Source organism: Haliotis cracherodii, unplaced genomic scaffold (assembly GCF_022045235.1).
Source record: "Haliotis cracherodii isolate W230 unplaced genomic scaffold, xgHalCrac1.p SCAF_12, whole genome shotgun sequence".
In the NCBI taxonomy this organism is placed as follows: Eukaryota; Metazoa; Mollusca; class Gastropoda; order Lepetellida; family Haliotidae; genus Haliotis; species Haliotis cracherodii.
In genome coordinates, this window is record NW_027266267.1 from 43220749 (window position 1) to 43235932 (window position 15184).

The window sequence follows — 15184 nt, forward strand, 5'->3', positions numbered from 1 at the left end:
GCTCTTACAACAAGTCTATCCATGGGAACTTTAAACATACCTAAACCTTACAGTTTCTAAGAAGGTGTTGAAGGTGTCACAAATCTCTGTTATCAATGCATATCACTATAGTGATAGCCTAGTTTGACCCATCCGGCTCCTCGGCTATTACGACCTAAGCAATGATTTGTTTCTGTTTATAGTCACACATTTGTTTCGATAGACTGGGATATCCCATTCTGATTCTATATACCATGCGATACAGGGGATTTCCCTGATAATATTTCCCACAAACAAGGCCTATATAAATCGAAAGAGTATCAATGTCCTCATACCAGTTGTTGTTTTACTGCGCTGTTCGCTTTTCTAGTCTTCCCCACAGATCTCAGCAGGAAAGATGGCAAAATCAACATATTTGTTTGTCTTCACTGTCCTAATGTACGTCTCCTTTGCCTTTGGACTTCCAGTAATTATGCGGAATAGACCTCCGAAACGTAAGTCCCTATTACTGTTGAAATATGCTGTCGATGTGCTACCGTCACATTTTGATTTTGCAAAAGACCACACGATATGCTTGATCTTGCCTTTGTAGCTTGTAGCAAATAGCCGGACCTTCGGCTCAAACTACTAATGGCGAAATAATGGTGTTCCCTTCAAATATATGATTGGAATAGTGTATATCAATATATGTGGTTCATTTAACATAATTACCCACAAATACATATCCTATTATGATTTAGAAATGGATTGACTCAGAAAGATGATCACTGATAAGACAGTGAAAAACTTTGGTGTTGAGGAAATAGACAAATTCCCAGCAAAATGAGAGAAGCGCTACAGCATTCCTAAACAGATGGCCTCACAGTAATGTCTGTGACGACCTCCACAGAGAGAGAGAGAGAGAGAGAGAGAGAGAGAGAAAGAGAGAGAGAGTAAGCATTTGCATGTTTCACCGTATCATTGACAAACATAACATCACGTTTTAAATAAATATGATGTATGCACTGAGCAGAAGGAATTCATACATTGTTTGGTTAATATTTTGTAGTTGACCACGTCATACATCACAGGAGTCATAGGACAGGAGAGCTGCCAACAGCAGGCTGCCAAGTCTACACTACAATCCGCCAGTGCCAGACAACACTTCCAGGAGCCACCTGTACACTCAGATGCCAGATTATGAACAACATCTGCAAGGCTGCACCTCCAGTCAGATATGCGCCTCCAGTCAGACATGCACTTCCAGTCAGACACGCACCTCCAGTCAGACATGCACCTCCAGTCAGACATTACAACTGTAAGTCCAGCCTTGTAAAGTGTTACGTCAACACCATGGAGACACTTTTCAACAGTAACAAGAACTACCCTGAAACATCGAATGGTGTGACACAATTCCTAGTTGACCTGGGCAAGTCACAGAATTGTTCACGGAGAGAGACTGGTTGAGGACGGGATCATGTAACGATGTAAGGGACGAAACCTATATTGCTCTGAGTGATCACTCAAAGAATGGGATTCCTACTGTCAAACAAGCGAGTTCAACCGTGAACATTTAGTATCAGTGCTAAATAAATAATATTAAAAATCCACTTCTATGTGAAGCACGTGTGGGTTCAAAATAGAGACAAATAAGAGTGAGGGACGTCACCCCGCGAAGGATAATCACAGACTTTTGTGATACCTTTCCTGAACAGGACTATGTTTAGAATGCTAGAGACGATTCTCTGTGTCCTCGGCCAGGATATTGCTGGAATGTTGCTGTTGGCGGCGTAAAACTTCATTTACTCCCTTTCTCAGAATGATAATTTATAAACTACGTCTTTTGAAATACGGACATTATGAAGACAACTTCTACCACCTTTTCCCATTAGAGTGTTCGCCTTCTTCGCCAAGACAAGCAAGTTACAATTGTGTGGAGTACCGGTGGTGACAAGGGCAATCTCCCAGCTCGGGGGCACGGGTGGCGCAGTGGTCTAAGGCGCCGCGATTCGCTGTGCAGAGTTGCGTCCCTTGGGTACGCAAGAAACCTATGATTGTGGGTTCGAATCCCGGTTCGCCCCAATTATGTTTCTAGGTTTGTCAGCACTATAACCGTGCTCGTGGGTTTCACCGAAGTGGTAAACGTTTTCGACCTGCATCACTTCGGGCTTTCCTCCCACATTAAGCTGTTACGCCGCGTTATAACTGTAATAATGTTAAAAGCGGCGTTGGGTTAACCCAACTCACTCACTCGTTTAACAAGATGTGTGCGTGCTTGCGTGCGTGCGTGCGTACGTGCGTGCGTACGTGCGTGCGTGCGTGTGTTTGAAGATATTAACATCTGATAGTGATTGACTATGAGTCGGTTAGTTCGAACTTGACGTAAATGATTGAAAATTGACTCTCGTGTAATAATCCCAGCTGTAATGTGTAACGATATAAAGACCGGGTGATCAAGATCAATTCTATCGTCGTTGGTGAATGATGAAAGGCGTCACATGTCATTTATTAGACAGACTTTGGATATATCGTCCTGTGCCTTGTGGCCATTTCCTTCGATAAGGTTATGTCCGGGCTACCGAGGGTTTGATGCGGGATCAGTATCAAAATATTTATATGGAATTACATCTGACACTGGCAACAGAAATCATTCAAAATAGTCCCATCCAATTAACCCTATAGCTGGAGTAAACACAATCTTGTTAACAAACATTCACTCCGATTATGTTCCTAGGTTTGTCAGAACACCATGCATATCCGTGCTCGTGGGTTTCACCGAAGTGGTAAACGTCAGTGTGTGTGTGTGTGTGTGTGTGTGTGTGTGTGTGTGTGTGTGTGTGTGTGTGTGTGTGTGTGTGTGTGTGTGTGTGTGTGTGTGTGTGTGTGTGTGTGTGTGTGTGTGTGTGTGTGTGAGGTAATGACAAATAATTCTCATTTGTTTTATGTCCTGTACATGCATGTGACGTGTACTGAGGAGCCAACGTGTGTTCTCAGGAGCCAACATGTGTACTGAGGAGCCAACACGTGTACTGAAGAGCCAGCATGTGTACTGAGGAGCCACCACGTGTACTGAGGAGCCAACATGTGTACTGAGGAGCCAACATGTGCACTGAGGAGCCAACATGTGTACTGAGGAGCCAACATGTGCACTGAGGAGCCAGCGTGTGTACTGAGGAGCCAACAAGTGTACTGAGGAGCCAACACGTGTACTGAGGAGCCACCACGTGTACTGAGGAGCCACCACGTGTACTGAGGTGCCAACATGTGTACTGAGGATCCACCACGTGTACTGAGGAGCCAACATGTGTACTGAGGAGCCAGCGTGTGTACTGAGGAGCCAGCATGTGTACTGAGGAGCCAGCGTGTGTACTGAGGAGCCAGCATGTGTACTGAGGAGCCAACAAGTGTACTGAGGATCCAACACGTGTACTGAGGAGCCAACACGTGTACTGAGGAGCCAACATGTGTACTGAAGAGCCAGCATGTGTACTGAGGAGCCAACATGTGCACTGAGGAGCCAACACGTGTACTGAGGAGCCAACAAGACATTTTGCCAAGATGTACTGCTGATACAAATTGACTTTTATTAGGAGGAAAATTAAATAAAATTATAATTAAAAGAACATAATCCAGCATTCATAATTCTGACTAAGACACTAATACATGATGATTTTTTATCTTACATGGAAAGTTGGTATTGGCAAAGTGCTCCCTGTTTCTGACTGCAGCTACTGGTGGAGCGATCACTGATTGGGCTCCATTCTGCTCAACTCCTGCAAGACAAACATGCCAATCAGAGTGTGGTACTGGGATATTGCAGTCCTTAATTACCCTTAACATTTTGGCTTTTCCTCTTAAACTCACAACGACGTGATATAACTGGAATACTGTTAAAAGCGGCGTTAAATCCAACCCACTCACTCACTTAAACTCACGTTTCAGGCGATGTTGGCCTCAGATAGCATACCGATAGTACTGTTTATAATGAATAAGTTCATAGAGCTATATCATTTCTTGATCTTCACTACATGTACTTCAACAATTCTTGACTTCAAATATTTATGACTTTTTCCCTTATCTGCTCGTAGACTCATGTGACCAACTCCAATTGCCCTTAAATGGCCTTTAATATGATATTATATATATTTCCTTGATTTTGATGCAAAAGTCAGTGTGATCAAGGGCATCTTTCAAAACGGCTGAACAAAAAAATATTGTCTTTTCATTGTTAACTGTCACAAGACATAGTTTTGATCATTTGAAAACATTGATTAAAACTAAAGATTATTTTGGCAGTTCATGCTGATGGTAAAAGATAACCAGCATGTTTACAAAATCACAGCAACATGAGTACTTGCAGTTGAACTTCATAAAAACATATTATAATAGATGTTATGGCACTCGTCCGTATTTTATCCAAACTGTGTTTTTGTAATCGGTATAATTATCCAAACCAAATATTGCGTTCGCGTTCAATGTTTAATACAAAGAACACTACTCTTCTTGCATGGATAACCACTGTCACCTAGAAGGTAACATCCGATGTGGACAACATTCCGGTCACACAGATGGTGGGTCCGCTGTTTGTAAACATGTGTGAATCGTGTGTCGATCCCAGCCACTCTGCAACCGTCAATGACCGTGTCGTCGCTGTCAAAACAAAGCTGGGTATCCCAGTGGTAAAGGCGTTCGCTCGTCACGCTGGAGACCCGGGTTCGATTCCCACATGGACACAATGTGTAAAGCCCATCTCTGGTGTCCCCCACTGCGATACTGTTGGAATCTTGCTAGAAGCAGCGTAAATGCTAAAGAAACACAGAAATAGGACCTTTTTTACAATAACCTACAATGAAATTCAAGGAGGTATAAGGGTCTTTGCCATATGCACACCCCGACCCGTGAAGATCCGCCGTAAAAGGCGACTTTGCTTGTCGTAATAGGCGACTAACGGGATCGGGTGGTCAGGCTCGCTGACCTGGTTGATGCATTTCATCGCTCCCAATTGCGTGGATCGATGTTCATGATGTCAATCACTGGATTGTCTGGTCCAGATTCGATGATTATTTACAGACCGCTGTCATATAGCTGGAATATTGCTGAGTGCGGCGTAAAACAACAAACCAAACCAAAACATGTACACCTTAATCACGTTTAGCTTTTAAACACAATCCTAAACATCTTTAGGCCTGAACATGTCAACATTATGGGTCAAGTGACGTGTTTGGGTTTGTATTTAGGGTCTGAAGACATTTTACAGTGTACAGAGGACGACAAACCGAAGTCGACAGACAAGCATGCCTTGATAAGGCTCATCTGACCTTCAGTCTGTAAACTAATTATTATATTAGATACTGTCCTCAATATTTTCCCCCGAAATGCTGTTCTGAACCCAGTTTTCCTGTACACATGCAATCGCATATTTTATGTGTATAGCAATCGCCAGTTACATTTTGTAAAGTATATGTTTGTTATGTAAACTGGGGATTCACTCATTTATTCTTTTTTAATGTGTGAAACATCAACCGAGTCTCAACATATCAAATGTCTAACACTGTACCCATTTCAATTAGACTAGGATGTGTACCTATCATGTCACTATCGCAACAAGCCAAACATTTCTAATCCAGGCATATCTATTCAATAGTAGTACAGCCATTGTTTTAAGAAAGCGTCGTTTTTTTTGTTCAGTTCTAATAAAAACCTATAAGACCACTAAACTCTAAACCTAAACTGTACCTAACTCTATGTGTGTCTATTTGTGTGTGTGTGTTTATGTATGTGTATGTGTGTGTGCGTATGTATGTATGTATGTATGTATGTATGTATGTATGTATGTATGTATGTATGTATGTATGTATGTATGTATGTATGTATGTATGTATGTATGTATGTGTGTGTACATTCTGTCATGTTCTATTAACTTTTCAAATCATGTTGTATTGAATGTGCCGCGTATGTATGTATGTGTGTGTGTGTGTATGTGTGTGCATATGTGTATGTGTGTGTATACATTCCGTCATTTTCTATTAACTTATTCAATCATATTGTATTTCATGTGCCGTGTGTGTATGTGTGTGTATGTGTGTGTACTTTCCGTCATGTACTGTTAACTTATTCAATCATGTTGTAATTCATATGCCGTGCGTGTATGTGTGTGTGTGTATATGTGTGTTTGTGTGTGTGTATATATATATATGTGTGTGTGTATGTGTGTGTGTGTATGTGTGTGTATGTGTGTACTTTTCGTCATGTTCTGTGAACTTATTCAATCGTGTTGTATTTCATATGCCATGTGTGTATGTGTGTATGTGTGTATATGTGTGTGTGTGTACTTTCCGTCATGTACTGTTAACTTATTCAATCGTGTTGTATTTCATATGCCGTGTGTGTATGTGTGTGTGTGTACTTTCCGTCATAATCTGTTAACTTATTCAATCATGTTGTATTTCATGTGCCGTGTGTGTATGTGTGTGTACGTTCCGTCATGTTCTGTTAACTTATTTTCTCCAACATCAACATGCTCAAGGAATCCAAGTCGTTCTGTTGTTTATATGGACAACCGTTCACGCGCACGGGTTTCAGGTTATCTAATTTGCACCCTCATGTCGTGTGTGTGTGTGTGTGTGTGTGTGTGTGTGTGTGTGTGTGTGTGTGTGTGTGTCATCGCCATGGTACTGGAGTGAGGTCAACCATTCGGGTGAAGAATGTCCTTGCAATATCTGGCACCAGTCTAACAAACATATCACCCTAACCCCAATCATATTCCTAACCCTAACCATAACCCCCACCCAAACGACACTGCAACCATATCGTTTTTGTTCAACAGCAGTTCGCAAATCGTCCATCGGTTGTATGTTGAACCTTGTGAAATATCAAACAGAATTAGTGAAAATAAAAGTGACAATACCTATTTCCAAAATCATTAAAAGATGTCTCCATTGTACAATTCGGACTTCATCCCAATGCCAAATGTTTGCGACAAGGCGTGTATTGGCCCACCTGTGTCACTAATCACAAACACAGGCAAGTCAAGTCAATGTGGGAACAAAATGAGGAACAATACTGCACGTCACCGGCATGAGGCATGTTTGTGATCATTTGGAAATGACACTTGCATGTCTGACACAAAACGTTTTCAAGGCGTTAGTTAGCCCTTGAATAGCTGTGAACCCCGACAAACAGAAGTGGGCATTATCCTGATTCTATTGTACTCTAGAAAGCTAATGATCAGCAGAGGAAAGCAAACTTCGTGTTCTAGATTTCATCTAGCTCTGAGAATGGTGTATCTGATAGCCTCAGCAACTCGATTATCATAAAACATTTATATTCCACTCACGTGAAGTTGGTTGGTTGGTTGGTTTGTTGTTTAACGACGCACTCAGCAATATTCCAGCTATATGACGGCGGTCTGTAAATAATCGAGTCTGGACCAGACAATCCAGTGATTGATATCATGAGCATCGATCCACGAAATTTAGATCGATGACCGTGCATCAACCAAGTCAGCGAGCCTGACCACCCGATCCCGATAGTAGCCTTTTACGACTAGCATAGTCGCCTTTTACGGCAAGCATGGTTTGCTGAAGACATATTCTACCCCGGATCTTCACGGGTCACTCACGTGAAGTGATGGCTGTGAGTGTTTAGCAACTGTTAAAAACAGGAATGTGGAAGGGCATGGTTTTATCATTACAAATAAAGAAGAATACGTGTTCGAAAGGTTCCGATAGTGAAATGTTAATTATTTATTACGGTTGATATAGCCTGAATACCTATTTTTGTTCCATGTAAATGTATATATTAAACTTTAAACAGAATAACGGAACACTTGAGAGGTTTGACATATGATAACAGTGTTTGGATTATTGATTTTAAAGTTTAGATGTTCAGTTCAGGCGAAGACATTCAGATTAAATTCACTCGCTTGTGAGGGAAGTGTCATGATCTTCTGCAGTTAATATAAGCAGCCTCAGACTTCAGAGAAAATGTATCTGATATGGCTTTGTTTAATGTGTGACTCGATTGTCACGGTTGAACTAATGAAACATTCTGACATTATGAATGAAACAACAGACAAACGGGCAGTAGACGGGTTTGTTGACTTCGTTGTCAATATGTGCAAACTGAAATGTGTAGCCAGATCCTCATGTGTAAACGTTGGCTATCAAAGTCTTTCCCTTGTGTGTTACACGTTGAAGAAGCAGCTGGACGAGACAGCAGAATGTGGACGTTTCACGTTGATACCAAAGCGCAACACAAATGTAAGTATGTCAGTGAATGCTGCTTTCAGCCACAATCAGAACAAAAATCAGCAATATCAAGAAAGGCTGTAAAGGCATCTGAACCAGCCAGGCAAACCCAGGACCATCCCTCGTTGTCAGTGCAATGATGACACGAAATCAAGCAAGTCATACCAGTAAATTTCGTTTCAGACACCTCTTGTGACAGGTATTAGTAACTTGGGAACAAAGTTACGATCCAATAGCTTTATCGCCGAGATATGACAGAGAAATAGCCCATGTGACCATGGTGCATAGATCCAACAGGTCAATTGGTTAAGATGCAATATGTGACGTAATAGGGCTGGTATCCAACAGATTATATACAATAATAATTCAGGCGATTACTGGACAGAATCATCAAACAGGATGCAATGTTGTCTAGTTCCAGGGTTCAAACTGTCATGTGTAGAAGACGTTTAGAGGTTATACTAATGTAGCGGCCATAAAATTTCCGAGTCCCGTGATGGGATTCGAACCACGGACCTTCTGATCAGAGGTCGGACGCCTTGTCCACATGACCAACGAGGTTAACCCCGTCAGCAAGCTGACAAGGTAAGGATGTCATCTGTGGGATGACTCCACGCCCTGCTACACTAACTGTATTTTACTTTGTACTGTATAAAAAGTAAAACATTCAGTAAGGAATATCATGAATGTAAACGATGAATCATCTTGTTCATGCTAAAACTGATTTATTAGTTTCCTAATAACACATAGCTGCAAAGAAGATATACTATTTTATAGAAACAGAAAATATATTTTCAGCTAAGATATTAACCATATTAACCAAGTTTTACGCAGGGGACAGCACACTTGTGTAATTTACCATTTAGCTGAGAATGAATGTGTAAGAGAATCAGACTTAAAATCAAAACGAGTTAATCTGCACAACCCTCTCTTGTAAAGGGGTACATTCACTTCTTTCTTCAGATCCGAGCTGGGTCCTGCGCATTCAAGACTTGCCAAGGTAGCAGATGCCTGCAGACTGGTCCTGGAAAAGCTGCCTGTGTTAAAGGTAACTGCCATCATGAATGTTATGTCAGTTGAACGATACACGTTAGTGGCAATCTGCCTTAAAAGTGGAAGGTCGGTGGTTCGATCTCGTAGCTACGTCAACATTCGCTAACAGATGGTACGTTTTGTCTGGTGTCCCCCGCCGTGATATTGCTGGAATATCGCTAAAAGCGGCGTAAAACCACACTCACTCACTCACTCACTCACTCACTCTATAATTCAAATAATCCTGTTATGACCCACTTCATTTCATCATCACTGGTGGATTATATTTAATATCGTATCATCTATTCTTATGTTTACTACGAAGATATACAAATTGTAAGAATACTTTGTATGCAACATATTCGAAAACCATGCCTGTCAACAACGACGATTGATGAAGATCATGAACAAGCGTGGCCACACATATATTGTTTCATCTCAAATTCTAGAACTCTTTGGGTGGATTCCCGTCGAAGATTTAAAACTACAGTCTCAGCGTAAATCACTTAATCGCCAGCATACGAAGAAACTATAATCCTTAATAAAACTTATGTTTAATTTAACCACTTTCTAAAAGCCATCCGTAAAAGGCGACTAACGGGATCGGGTGGTCAGCCTCGTTGACTTGGTTCATGCATGTCATCGATCCCAATTGCGTGGATCGATGCTCATGATGTCAATCACTGGATTATCTGGTCTAGACTCGATGTTTTTTTACAGGCCGCCGTCATATGGCTGGAATTTTGCAGAGTGCGGCGTTAAACAAAAAATTCACTTGCTCACTCTAAAAGGCATTGTCTATTCATAGTTTTCGGCAATGGGGCAGTGCCAATTTAAACCTATCGGGTATACAAGGGGCACACAATGTACATGATCTAGACTATCAGCTATCTCAATGCCATTTGCTTGAAACCTCGGTGGCAGAAAGGGTTAGGCCGCTGATTGTGTGTGCTGACGATTAGGTGCCTACCTTTGAGAGTGTGGGTTTGAATATGGATAGGACTCAACCCAAAAATGTACTGGAATATGACATAGTCTACATTTGAACATTTTTAAAAGGCATCCCCTATTCATACACGTATTTTGTCAAATTTTGTTTCATCTATCATAAGCTTGACGGAGACGTAATTTCTGAAAGTAATTTTGTGCAGGGCAGGCGATTAAAGAAAAGTGCTTATGAACACATAAACAAGTGCAAGTGTAGTAGATACATATTAATATTTTTAATACAATTTTGTTTTGTTACCTGTTTGTACATGTCTAAACATGTGGAAAGTGATTTACATGTCTTCTTGCAATAATCCGTTTTCGATATTAGTGAGCGTCTGTATGTCGTCTTCCAGATGCTCAAGATCAAGCACAAAATCAGACCATTGCCAACATTACTCTCATTGATGCTTGCTTGCATGGAGACCTGCGTCAAGTCAAGTACATATTGTCTCAAGGTCGTGCGAACATTAATACAAGAGGGCAGAATGGCACGACCCCGGTGATGATAGCAGCAGTGAAAGGACATAGAGAAATGTTTGAATTACTAGTGGAGAAAGGTTCAGATCTGTCTCTGTTGGATGATGATGATAACAATATCCTACATTTGGCCTGTAGAGAGGGAAACGTGGAGGTAGTAAAGTACATCCACTCACAGAACATCATTGACATTGAAAGTAGAGGAGCCTTCGAGGAAACGCCATTGATGTTTGCAGCAGAGTTTGGAAAGGGAGAAGTGTTTTCATATCTTATGGAAATAGGAGCTAATATATCAAAAGTGGATAGGGGCAGTGAAAACATCCTTCATCTGTCCTGTAAAGGAGGAAATGTAGAGATAGTGGATTATGTCCTCAAACAAAATGTTATAGACTTAAACAGTAGAGAAAAGGAAGGTATGACGCCATTGTTACTCTCAGCATATCTTGGGGAAAGCGATGCGTTTGACTTACTGATAGGGAGAGGAGCTGATATATCCAGTGTAAATGATTTTGGTGACAACATCCTTCATTTTTCCTGTCGAGGAGGAAATGTGGATATAGTGAAATATGTGCTCAAGCAAAACGTTGTAGACATTGAAAGTAGAGATAACGAAGGGATGACACCAGTGTTGCTAGCAGCGTTTTGGGGGAAAAGAGATGCGTTTGACTTACTGATAGGGAGAGGAGCCGATACAACAGTAGTGAATATAAACGGTGACAACATCCTTCATAATTCCTGTCGAGGAGGAAATGTGGATATAGTGAAATCTGTCCTCAAACAAAACGTTGTAGACATAAGCAGTAGAGATAACGAAGGGATGACACCAGTGTTGCTAGCAGCGTTTTTTGGGGAAAGAGATGCGTTTGACTTACTGATAGGGAGAGGAGCTGATATATCCGGTGTAAATGATTTTGGTGAGAACATCCTTCATTTTTCTTGTCGAGGAGGAAATGTGGATATAGTGAAATATGTGCTCAAGCAAAACGTTGTAGACATTAACAGTAGAGATAACGAAGGGATGACGCCAGTGTTGCTAGCAGCGTTTTGGGGGGAAAGAGATGCGTTTGACTTACTGATAGGGAGAGGAGCCGATACAAAAGTAGTGAATATAAACGGTGACAACATCCTTCATCTGTCATGTAAAGGAGGAAATTTAGAGATAGTGAAATATGTCCTCAAACAAGACATTGTGGACATTGAAAGTAGAGATAACGAAGGGATGACACCAGTGTTGCTAGCAGCGTTTTTGGGGGAAAGAGATGCGTTTGACTTACTGATAGGGAGAGGAGCTGATACGTCCAGAGTAGATGATCATGGTGACAACATCCTTCATCTTTCCTGTCGAGGAGGAAATGTGGATATTGTGAAATATGTCCTCAAACAAAACATTGTGGACATTAACAGTGAAGGGAGGGATGGGAAGACGCCAGTGAAGCTGGCAGCAACAAATGAGAAACAAGACGTGTTTAACCTGCTTGTGAGGGAAGGAGCTGATGTTTCAAAATTAGATGGTAATGAAAACGGTTTTTTAGTGGAGACAGGGGGCACGGGTGGCCCAGTTGTCTAAGGCGCTGTGCAGAGTTGCATCCCGTGGGCATGCCAGAAACCTATGATTGTGGGTTCGAATCCCGGTTCGCCCCGATTATGTTTCTAGGTTTGTCAGCACCATACCCGTGCTCGTGGGTTTCACCGAAGTGGTAAACGTCTTCGACCTGCATCACTTCGGGCTTTCCTCCCACATTAATCTGACACGCCGTGATATAACTGGAATACTGTTAAAAGCGGCTTAAAACCCAACTCACTCACTCACTCACTCACTCACTTCTAGTGGAGACGAACGTAATGATGTATTAATTACTCAAGTTTTGCACGTTATCTCACTCAATGTTTACATAAGACATTACACGTATAAGAGTGATGTATGAAGTTGATAGCTGTTGATTCGACCATAAGCTTTTCCTCCAAGATATCTACCATCCTCATCAGTGTTATCAAGTTTTGACGACGGAAAAACCTGGAGACCGCCTCCGTAGTCTAGTGGGTGGATAATCTACGCAGATAGAGCATAAGGTCGGTGTTCGAGCCACGGCCGTGTCATACCAAAAGACATTGAGAATTTCGTACTTGTTTTTTTCCTTGTCTAGCGCTCTGTATTAAGGAGATAAAACAAAGACTTAGGGTCAGTATGGTATGTTTGAGTGGCGTATACATGTTAAAGTTTGACACGGTATATCAGTGGACTAGCACTATTAGACACACACATACACACACACACACACACACACACACACACACACACACACACACACACACACGTGCACATGCACGCTGTTTAATTCCCATGTAAGAACAATAATTTAATCTCACATCACCCCCTTAAACCTGAAAACATGCCACACCCAACGTATAACACTAATGGCTCTGCTACTGAAGCTGTTAGCAGTATTTTCTACACTGAAGACACTGCTAATTACTGTCTACAAACTGAAAAAGTTGGAAGAATGATGTTGGATGATAAATAAAATCTCACCCTCGTGTCTTTTATATCAAATATTTCAACACTCGTTGATAAAAATGGAAAAAAATCCTTGGCAAGCCTCGGAATTTTTCCACTTTTATCAACTCGTGTGGATATATTTGATATCAAAAGACACTCTGGGTGAGATTCCCTGTGTATCGTAGAGATAACTTCACGAAGGGAGACAATCGACTTGAAATTGCGTTTACATTGAGGCGCCGCAGAGGCGTAGAAATAATATATCCTTTCTGGTATTATTTGTATTGGAAGGACATATATTTGAGGTGGTGGCGTGCAGACAATGTAGCTATATAGTCGAGGAGGGTTGTGTAGATGATATAAAAGTATAAAATATTATCAAACATCCTGAAGTGCATACATTTAAAACACCCGGGAGATTATTAGATGACATAAAAGTATAAAATATTATCAAACATCCTAAGTGCTTACATTTCAAACATTCGGGAGATTACTTGACAATTCGTTCCAATCCAAGTTTATGTCTTTTATAATGTTTCAACATTGAATAACAAAATGTTGTTTGAAAGAAAAACTCCATAACTGCCTATTGTAACACCTTTTACATCAAGAAATGAAACATTATCCCCATTGAGGCGGACCCATCTGTGTCAGGTATATTCTGTGAACTGTCTGTGACCCCCAGTTAGCTTCACGTCATGTTTGTACAGACGAAATTTTTAACTGATAAGTTGTTTCAATGAATGGTTATTTTGTATATTGTAAACAGTCGACTGCCTATGTTTGAAATTATTTTGAACCTGACAATGGACAGGCTAATGATAGGTGCATTTTTATGTTGATTGGTCGGACAAGGTGACCCTTCAAACAGGGGTCCTCTGCTGTTGTCAAACAGGAGTTGTCAGTCAAAGGCAGAATGGGTAGTGGGGAGGACCAAAGAGGCTGAGGTGAGGGATCATTTGCAGATCAAGGAAGATTAGCAACCCCTTCACAAACTATATCAATGGACGGGCCAGGACGAGTTAGGTCGATGTCTGGGTCCCGACCACATCATGTAACTTTGTGCGATTGAAGAAACATACTTCTCCGTTCCACTGGCTTTGTTTTACTTTTCTTGTGTGAAATTGAGACATTAGTTTCTACGTAAATACGGCAACTATTGATTAGTAGGTCCAAGGTTTAAACCTGGACTAACAATTGATGAGAATCTAGCTCTATTTATTCAATCTGTGTGCTTCGTTTAAAGCGGGTGGACATGTTTAGAGATCATCGTTTATTTGTTTGGTTTAACCAATTGTGTAACTTTTTCAAATTCACCTTCAACCACCCCAACAGTATACATGACAAATGTAACGTATTGTGTTTATGTTCGTTCTGTTATTGTAACATACTAAAATAGATTCACCCCTCGTATAGCATATGTTCCCAGTTTTATTCTATCTTCTTGCCGATTAAGAGATTGTGTCTGAGATGTTGGCTTTGTTATATGATACTTCGATGTTGTTGTGCTGAATGTACATAATAATGTAACTGTAGTTATGGGAGATAATCCAGTAATTAAACACTTACAGAACAATACTTACCTTTAATGTCAATTATACAATGTATGCTATTTCTCATGTCACTTTCAATACATTGCTATTTGTATATGTATCATGTTTGGGAGAGGCATCCAGATAAGCAAAATTTGCTTGTTTGTCAATCCCTCCATTTTATGGAAATAAATATGTTTATATCATATGTTCCCGGCGAAATTCCTTGGAATGCACTCTTCCCTTTCCTATGCAGCTGGACCGACTCCGTGGTCTAGTGGTAGAGCGTCCGCCCGGAGAGTGGAAGGTCCGGGGTTCGATCCCCGTCCGCGTAATGCCAAAAGACGTTTAAAGATTGTACTTGTTGTTACCCTGTCTGGCGCTCGGCATTAAGGGGCTAAAACAAGAACTGGTCGGCTCGGAGTCAGTATACTGTGTCTGAGTGGGGT

At 41.1% G+C, this 15184-nt stretch overlaps 2 protein-coding genes across 2 annotated transcripts; both read left to right on the top strand.

The window, feature by feature from the left end:
- Nucleotides 1-376: 376 nt before the first annotated feature.
- LOC139458436 (uncharacterized) lies at nt 377-1425 on the top strand. Its single transcript, XM_071239877.1, has 2 exons — nt 377-473; nt 1028-1425. The coding sequence occupies exons 1-2, from the start codon at nt 377-379 to the stop codon at nt 1423-1425; spliced, it is 495 nt and encodes a 164-aa protein (XP_071095978.1).
- Nucleotides 1426-8072: 6647 nt separating this feature from the next.
- LOC139457423 (putative ankyrin repeat protein RF_0381) lies at nt 8073-12273 on the top strand. Its single transcript, XM_071238822.1, has 3 exons — nt 8073-8219; nt 9171-9255; nt 10583-12273. Exons 1-3 carry the CDS (start codon nt 8073-8075, stop codon nt 12271-12273), a joined length of 1923 nt encoding a protein of 640 aa, XP_071094923.1.
- Nucleotides 12274-15184: the final 2911 nt, after the last annotated feature.